Here is a 9,583-nt window from a genome sequence, read left to right on the forward strand (position 1 = left end):
TCCAGGGCGAACAAGGCCGTGGGCTCCTTTAACTGTCTGAGAGGAATGTCATGTTCCCGAGCCCAGGTCTCGTCCATAAAACAGCCCTCCGCCCCAGAGTCTATTAAGGCACTGCAGGAAGCTGACGAACCGGTCCAGCGTAGATGGACCGACAAGGTAGTGCAGGATCTTGAAGGAGAGACAGGAGTAGTAGCGCTCACCAGTAGCCCTCCGCTTACTGACGAGCTCTGGCCTTTTACTGGACATGAAGTGACAAAATGACCAGCGGAACCGCAATAGAGACAGAGGCGGTTGGTGATTCTCCGTTCCCTCTCCTTAGTCGAGATGCGGATACCTCCCAGCTGCATGGGCTCAGCACCCGAGCCGGCAGAGGAAGATGGTAGTGATGCGGAGAGGGAGGCGACGGAGAGCGCGAGCTCCTTTCCACGAGCTCGGTGACGAAGATCAACCCGTCGCTCAATGCGAATAGCGAGTTCAATCAAGGAATCCACGCTGGAAGGAACCTCCCGGGAGAGAATCTCATCCTTTACCTCTGCGCGGAAACCCTCCAGAAGACGAGCGAGCAAGGCCGGCTCGTTCCAGCCACTGGAGACAGCAAGAGTGCGAAACTCAATAGAGTAGTCTGTTATGGATCGATTGCCTTGACATAGGGAAGACAGGGCCCTGGAAGCCTCCTCCCCAAAAACAGATCGATCAAAAACCCGTATCATCTCCTCCTTAAAGTCTTGATACTGGTTAATACACTCAGCCCTTGCCTCCCAGATTGCCGTGCCCCACTCACGAGCCCGTCCAATAAGGAGAGATATGACGTAGGCGACACGAGCAGTGCTCCTGGAGTAAGTGTTGGGCTGGAGAGAAAACACAATATCACACTGGGTGAGGAACGAGCGGCATTCAGTGGGCTCCCCAGAGTAACACGGCGGGTTATTGATTCTGGGCTCCGGAGATTCGAAAGCCCTGGAAGTGGCCGGTGGATCGAGGCGGAGATGGTGAACCTGTTCTGTGAGGTTGGAGACTTGGGTGGCCAGGGTCTCAACGGCATGTCGAGCAGCAGACAATTCCTGCTTGTGTCTGCCTAGCATCGCTCCCTGGATCTCGACGGCTGAGTGGAGAGGATCCGAAGTCGCTGGGTCCATTCTTGGTCGGATTCTTCTGTTACGGTGCGTGAATGAGGACCCAAAAGCGAATCAACTTAAACAGAGCTTCTTTAATTACCAAACATAGGTAGGCTCAGATGGACCGGCAGATTCCGACAGGACAGGACAAGGTTACAGCAAACATGACGACAGTCTGGTTCAGGCATGAATGACACAAACAAACAAGAATCCGACAAGGACAGGAGCAGAAACAGAGAGAGATATAGGGACCTAATCAGAGGGAAAAAGGGAACAGGTGGGGAACGGGGTGAATGGGTAGTTAGAGGAGACAAGGGACAGCTGGGGGAAAGCGGGGGAGAAAAGGTAACCTAACACGACCAGCAGAGGGAGACAGGGTGAAGGGAAAGGACAGAGACAAGACAACATGACAAATTCCATGCAAGAAATTTCCAAGAAACTGAACATCTCGTACAATGCTGTGTACTACTCCGTCTCTAACCAGAATAGAAAGAGGAGTGGGAGGCCCGGGTGCACAACTGAGCAAGAGGACAAGTACATTAGTGTCTAGTTTGAGAAACATATACCTCAACTGGCAGCTTCATTAAATAGTACCCGCAAAACGCGACAAGGCAACTCCAGGATGTTGGCCTTCTAGGAAAAGTTCCTCTGTCCAGTGTCTGTGTTCTTTTGCCCATCTTAATCTTTTATTTTTATTGGCCAGTCTGAGATATGGCTTTTTCTTAGCAAATCTGCCTAGAAGGTAGCCCATCATTGTAAATAAGAATTTGTTCTTAATTAACTGACTTGCCTACTTAAATAAAGGTAAATAATAATAATCTGTACATAGGGGAATCTTCACCGCAGAGCCATTGGTCTTTTTCAACCATTTCAGTCATGCTCTCTTCCCACCAAAACCGACCTCCTTGATTGAAATACTTGTTTCCACAGTATTATTTCATTTATTTAACCTCAGTTAATCTCAGACTTCCTTGTTTAAAACAATATTTTTCCCAGAGGAGACTGGAAACAATTAAAAACTGAGCCAGTATAAGGAATACAGACCACGGCTAAATAATAACCCACATTGATGACTTCAAGTATTGAGAATATTCCTAAAGCATTTTGTAACGTTATTACCAATTATTCGTCATATTCACAGGCAATTTCTACAAAAAGGCTTAGATTGGAATCCATAGACTTGAAATCACTTTAATAACATTTGCATAACTTGCACTACCCATCTCATACAGTTGAAGTAGGAAGTTTACATACACTTAGGTTGGAGTCATTAAAACTTGTTTTTCAACCACTCCACAAATGTATTGTTAACAAACTATAGTTTTGGCAAGTCGGTTAGGACATCTACTTTGTGCATGACACAAGTCATTTTTCCAACAATTGTTTACAGACAGATTATTCCACTTATAATTCACTGTATCACAATTCCAGTGGGTCAGAAGTTTACATACATTAAGTTGACTTTAAATAGCTTGGAGAATCCCATAAAATGATGTCATGGCTTTAGAAGCTTCTGAAAGGCTAATTGACTTCATTTGAGTCAATAGGAGGTGTACCTGTGGCTGTATTTCAAGGCCTATCTTAAAACTTAGTGGCTCTTTGCTTGACATCATGGGAAAATCAAAAGAAATCAGCTAAGACCTCAAACAAAATTGTAGACCTCCACAAGTCTGCTTTTCCTTGGGAGCAATTCCCAAAAGCCTGAAGGTACCACGTTCATCTGTACAAACAATAGTACGCAAGTATAAACACCATGAGACCACACAGCCGTCATTCCGCTCAGGATGGAGATGCGTTCTGTCTCCTAGAGATGAACTTACTTTGGTGTGAAAAGGGCAAATCAATCCCAGAACAACAGCAATGGACCCTGTGAAGATGCTGGAGGAACAGGTACAAAAGTATCTATATCCACAGTAAAATGAGTCCTATATTAACAACCTGAAAGGCCGCTCAGCAAGGAAGAAGCCACTGCTCCTAAACCGCCATAAAAAAGCCAGACTACAGTTTGCAACTGCACATGGGGACAGAGATTGTACTTTTTGGAGAAATATTCTCTGGTTTGATGAAACAAAAATAGAACTGTTTGGCCATAATGACCATCGTTATGTTTGGAGGAAAAAGGGGGATGCTTAAAACCTCATCCCAACCGTGAAGCATGGGGGTGGCGGCGGCATCATGTTGTGGGGGTGCTTTGCTGCAGGAGGGACTGGTGCACATCACAAAATAGATGCCATCATGAGGTTAGAAAATTATTAAGGACAACAAAGTCAAAGTATTGGAGTGGCCATCACAAAGCCCTGACCTCAATCCCATAGAAGATTTATGGGCAGAACTGAAAAAGCGTTTGCTAGCAAGGAGGCCTACAAACCTGACTCTGTTACACAAGCTCTGTCAGGAGGAATGGCACAAAATTCACCCAACTTATTGTGGGAAGCTTGTGGAAGGCTAAACAATTTAAAGGCAATGCTACCAAATACTAATTGAGTGTATGTAAACTTCTGACCCACTGGGAATGTGATGAAAGAAATAAAAGCTGAAATAAATCGTTCTCTCTACTATTATTCTGACATTTCACATTCTTAAAATAAAGTGTTGATACTAACTGACCTAAGACAGGGAATTTTTACTAGGATTAAATGTCAGGAATTGTGAACAACTGAGTTTAAATGTATTTGGCTAAGGTGTATGTAAACTTTCGACGTCAACTTTATATTCTATACTATCCTACTCAGTTTTTGCTGCTTTGAATCGCTCGTCCATATGTGGATAGTCTTAATGACATTACTTAGATATTTGTGTATTGGGTATGTGTTGTGAAATTGTTAGATATTACTTGTTATATATTACTGTACTGTCGGAGCTAGAAACACAAGCATTTTGCTACACCCGCAATAACATCTGCTAAACACGTGTATGTGACCAAAAACATTTGATATATATATATATATATATATATATATATATATATATATATTATATATATATAATATATAATATATATATATATATTTCAGTCATTTAGCAGATGGTCTTATCCTTACAGTAGTGTGTGCATACATTTTTCATACTTTTTCAAACTGGTCCTCTGTGGGAATCGAACAAGCACCGTTCTCTAACAACTGAGCCATATACTGTATATTATTGTCAACCATGCTATATTATTTACACTTGTCAGTTTTAAATGGAGGAGTGCTCTGCTTGTATCTAACATGCTGTTGACTCCATTTCCCATCAGGCCGAGGGGGAGAAGAAGCACAAGGTGCACATGGGTGTGGGAAACGGGCTCCGGCAGGACGTGTGGCGGGAGTTCCACCGACGTTTCGGCGAGATCCGAATGTGCGAGCTCTACGGCTCCACAGAGGGCAACCTGTGTTTCATGAACCACATCGGCAAGATCGGCGCTGTGGGCCGCTCCAACTTCTTCTACAAGGTGATAGGTTACAAAAAAATATAAAACATTTCGCCAACCTGGCAACCCATTGTATGGAAATTTTAAAGCTGGCTTACGTTGGAACAAATTTAATTCTGGACAAACTATGTATTTGATCAGTGTTTCCCCTTTATGCTTTTTGCAGCAGCGGTGCGCTGCTGTTGAAAAAGATCTTAGGGGAAACACTGATTGTATCATGCCCAACATCGGCCCCCATGTTTCCCCAGACACGTACTAAGGCTAGTCCTGGAGGGAAAAAACTCTTACGATGGAAAATCTCATTTAGTTCTGGACTAGGCTTCATCTGTGTCTGGGAAACCAGCCCTTAGTCTGTTTTTTACCAGCCAATGTCTCACGTTTATGTTAATATACCCAACTTGGCAACCCAATGGGGTCATATGGAAAACCAATTGTGGCTTTTGTTAATGTGGCCTGCAGTGTAAGTTATCAAGCCCAACATGGCAACCCCCTTGATATCCTGACAGAGTATCTGTCTGTGTGTGTCTACTGTTGTCTTGTGCATCGTAAATCGTCATTTCTGATTTTGGTTACAATTTGAAAGATAAGCCCAACCTGCTGATTTGCGATAGCATGGTCCCAGATATGTTTGTGCTCTTCCAAACTCCATTGCTTATTGTGAAGCCAGACATTTGGCACGACAATGAGTGACGAGTTGACATGATAGGACAAACAGACTGCCGCTGGATTCAAGGTTTCACACTAACTGAAACCTGGCCCGAACAAGGGCATTGAATGCAATGGAATTCATCCTAGTAGGAACTCACTTACTCAGACACAGAGAGATCATATAACATTAATAAAGAAAGTTATTATTATATTATATATTATATATATTATTATATATTTAATTGTAATTATTACTGGCCTTGACTGAACATTGGATCCAGAATATTAGAGTAGTCTCTAAATTCGAAAGTGATTTTTAAAAGTTAATTTGTCCCCTTAGCAATTTCAATGATGGGCTGTGTCTAAAATCAGGTTTTCCCAACTCCAGTCCTCCAGTAACCCCAACAGTACACATTATGTAGGGCAGTGTTTCCCAACCCAGTCCTCCAGTAACCCCAACAGCACACATTATGTAGGGCAGTGTTTTGCAACTCCAGTCCTCCAGTAACCCCAACAGTACACATTATGTAGGGTAGGGCAGTGTTTCCCAACTCAAATCTTGCGTCTGTGCTAGAGGCGTCCCTACAGACCCTGGTTCGATTCCAGGCTGTATCACAACCGGCCGTGATCGAGAGTCCCATAGGGAGGTGCACAATTGGCCCAGCGTTGTCCAGGTTAGGGTTTGGCCATCATTATAAAATATTAATTTGTTCTTAACTGACTTGCCTAGTTAAATAAAGATTAAATATAAAACATTTTTAAAAATCTACTTGTTCAGTAATCAGGCCCTCAATGAGGTGACTGAGGTGTTTGTCCAGGGCTATAATGAAAAGTGAGTGTGTGTGTGTGTGTGTGTGCAGAAAGTATTCAGACCCCTTGACTTTTTTACATTACAGCCTTATTCTAAAATGGATGAAATTGTTTTTTTACTCATCAATCTACACACAATACCCCATAATGACATCACAATACCCCATAATGACATCACAATACCCCCTAATGACATCACAATACCCCCTAATGACATCAATTTACCGTATAATGACAAAGCAAAAACTTGTTTTTAGATATTTTTGCTAATGTATTAAGATATAAAAACAAATCAATGCCGTACATAAGTATTGTGTGTTGAAGTACCTTTGGCAGCAATTACAGCCTCAAGTCTTCTTGGGTGTGAAGCTACAAGCTTGGCACATCTGAATTTGGGGAGTTTCTCCCATTCTTCTCTGCAGATCCTCTCAAGCTCTGTCAGGTTGGATGGGGAGTGTTGCTGCCCAGAAATTTTCAGGTCTCTCCAGATATGTTTTTATTGGGTTCAAGCCTGGGCTCTGGCCTGGCAACTCAAGGACATTCAGAGACTTGTCCCGAAGCCACTCATGCGTTGAGTGGCTGTGTGCTTAGGGTCATTGTCCTGTTGGAAGGTGAACTTTCACCCCAGTCTGAGTTCCTGAGCGCTCTGGAGGAGGTTTTCAACATGGATCTCTGTACTTTGCTCCAATCTTCTTTGCCTCGATCCTGACTGGTCTCCCAGTACCTGCCACTGAAAAACATTCCCACAGCATGATGCTACCACCACCATGCTTCACCGTAGGGATGGTGACAGGTTTCCTCCAGCCTTGATGCTTGGCATTCAGGCCAAAGGGTTCAAGCTTGGTTTCATCAGACCAGAGAATATTTTCTCATGGTCAGAGTCCTTTTGGTGCCTTTCGGGTAACTCTGAGCGGGTTGTTATGTACCTTTTACAAAGGAGGGGCTTCCATCTCGCCAGTCTACCATAAAGGCCTAAATGGTAGAGTGCTGTGGAGATGGTTGTCCTTCTGGAAGGTTCTCCCATCTCCACAGAGGAACTCTAGAGCTCTGTCAGACTGACCATCAGGTTCTTGGTCACCTCCCTGACCAAGGCCCTTATCCCCCATTTGCTCAGTTTGGGTGTTTGGGCAGCTCTAGGAAGAGTCTTGGTGGTTCCAAACTTCTTTCATTTAAGAATGGAGGCCACTGTTCTTGGGGACCTTCATTGATGCAGAAATGTTTTGGTACCCTTCCCCAGATCTGTGCCTCGACACAATCCTGTCTCAGAGCTCTACGGACAATTCCTTCGACCTCATGGCTTGGTTTTTGCCCCGACATGCACTGTCAACTGTGGGACCTTATACAGACAGGTGTGTGCCTTTCTAAATCATGTCCAGTCAATTGAATTTACCACAGGTGGACTCCAATCAAGTTGTAGAAACATCTCAAAGATGATCAATGGAAACCGGATCCACCTGAGCTCAATGTCAAGTCTCTTAGCAAAGATTTTTATTTTTAATACATTTGCAAAAATGTCTAAACCTGTTTTCACATTGTCATTATGGGGTATTGTGAGTACGGTAGATTGCTGAGGATTTCTTCCTTAATTTTAGAATAAGATAAAATGTGAAAGAAATCAAGGGGTCTGAATACTTCCAGAAGGCACTTTTTTGTGTGTGGTGTGTGTATCTTTGGTCTGTTGTCTGTATCTGTGTCAGACACGCAACAGTCACACTATCTGTGTCAATGTGTGCTGTGCTTCTGGCACTCATCCAACAAGGATCAAAGATTACTGGGTTTACTCTGAGGTGAGCCATATTAGTTTAAAACATGCCTGACTTCTCCCTAAGCGCCCTTAATGCTCTCTCCCCTCCACACTGTAGAGAGAGAGAGCGGAGTCGGTATTGTCTGAAACATGGGCTCAGTTCAAATACAAATAGGAAAGCCTTCCTTCCTTCCTTCAAGGTAATCACTGAAGACATGATTGAATTGAACTGCATTTAATTAATACAATCAATGTAGTTTAGCTGAGGATCAGGGGTTCCTTCAAAGTAGGAAGGATGGACCATTCTGGTATTTGAGGGCATTGTTATTTCACTGTCTGCAAAATAATTCAATTATTTCCAACCAAACCAAGTAAATTGATTCTCAAGCCTTTCTGCAACTTGATTTATTCGAAAGCATGAAAACAAGAGACACTGCATGCCCTCAAGGAATAGACTTATGAACCACTGTTTTAAACCGTTAAGCATCACATAACAATGGTTACGACACATAACATAGATTAACTAGCACTGCCCATCTTTACTGGTCATTGAGTCCACTGAAGTCCTCATAACGCAGATCTCTGGGTAGACAAGGACTTAAAGGTACAGAAATCGCTACACCATTTCCTGGTTTCAAAAATTCGCCTAATTCCAGTTTATGTGACGAAACGAGCACTCATTGTGTAGGGAATCATTGTACCATCTAAACCGCTGTGAAATATATTTTCAATAACCACAAATATTGTATTTTCTTTCGCCGTTTTGAAGCTGGTTTACAAAACCCAAAGTAAAAGACGCAAAAACAAAACTTATGAACGGGAAGCATAGAAATAGAACAGATCTACCTCTTCTTAGACTTGCTTTCAATGAGAATGACATATCTATAATTCAGATTCTACGTGAATTTGGTTGGGTCCCACAAAAAGTTACATATCATTTTTTTTTTATGTACTTAATAAAAAAAGAACATGGCTACCTGACTTCACCTCTTAGACTGCTAAGACTAGCCAGCTTGATAAAGAATAGGTTAAGTAATGCTGCATTAGGTAGGCATTGTAATCACTGTTACATCTCAGGGGGCATTCGAGGTGACAAAGAAAACCTATAGGGAGAGGAGATCAATGGTGCAGAGTGCTGGAGTTTGAATGTCATGTTGCAGAGACGAGAAAGGAATCTCCTATATGCATTTAGATTCAATGCAAGTTGAATTGAGCAGTACTGTATAGCTACTGTACTAGCTACTCCTAGTCTCCTACAGAGTTTTTTTGCTCTTTCAATTGGAATATTTATGTCACATGTTCAGTTTGTGTAACTTCTTGTGTGTGGCGGTGGAACCTAATTATTTTTGAAAAGTCAGGAGGGGGTTGGTGGCCAGAGCAAGGATTGAACCGACAATCCTATGCTTAGTAGGCCAATGCTCAGCCGACTACGCCACCAGAATCGGGAACATACTTTCTGAAGTACTCTGATTTAAACAACATGGCAGCTGAAGTACCCTCCTGCACATTGACATAGTAAGGGCTGTATGCCAACACAAAATGATGTACAGAGTATGTACAGTGTGTGTGTGTGTGTGTGTGTATGTGTATGTATGTATGTATGTATGTATGTATGTATATATATGTATATATATATATATATATACATACATACATACATACATACATACATACATACATACATACATACATACATACATACATACATACATACACACACACACTCTGTACCTGTCATTATTTATATATATATATATACACACACACACTCTGTACCTGTCATTATTTATATATATATATATATATACACACACACACTCTGTACCTGTCATTATTTATATATATATATATATACAC

At 42.3% G+C, this 9,583-nt stretch overlaps 1 protein-coding gene across 1 annotated transcript in view; it reads left to right on the forward strand.

Annotated features, from left to right (window-relative positions):
* slc27a6 (solute carrier family 27 member 6) overlaps nt 1-9,583 on the forward strand; it is a 49,528-nt gene that overhangs the window by 22,954 nt on the left and 16,991 nt on the right. Inside the window, exon 5 of the mRNA XM_021601559.3 lies at nt 4,351-4,545. Within this exon, the coding sequence (XP_021457234.3) occupies nt 4,351-4,545 (195 nt within the window). The remainder of the gene's footprint in view (nt 1-4,350; nt 4,546-9,583) is intronic.

The sequence above is a fragment of the Oncorhynchus mykiss genome, chromosome 5 (genome assembly GCF_057628025.1).
Source record: "Oncorhynchus mykiss isolate SJ-2025 chromosome 5, ASM5762802v1, whole genome shotgun sequence".
In the NCBI taxonomy this organism is placed as follows: Eukaryota; Metazoa; Chordata; class Actinopteri; order Salmoniformes; family Salmonidae; genus Oncorhynchus; species Oncorhynchus mykiss.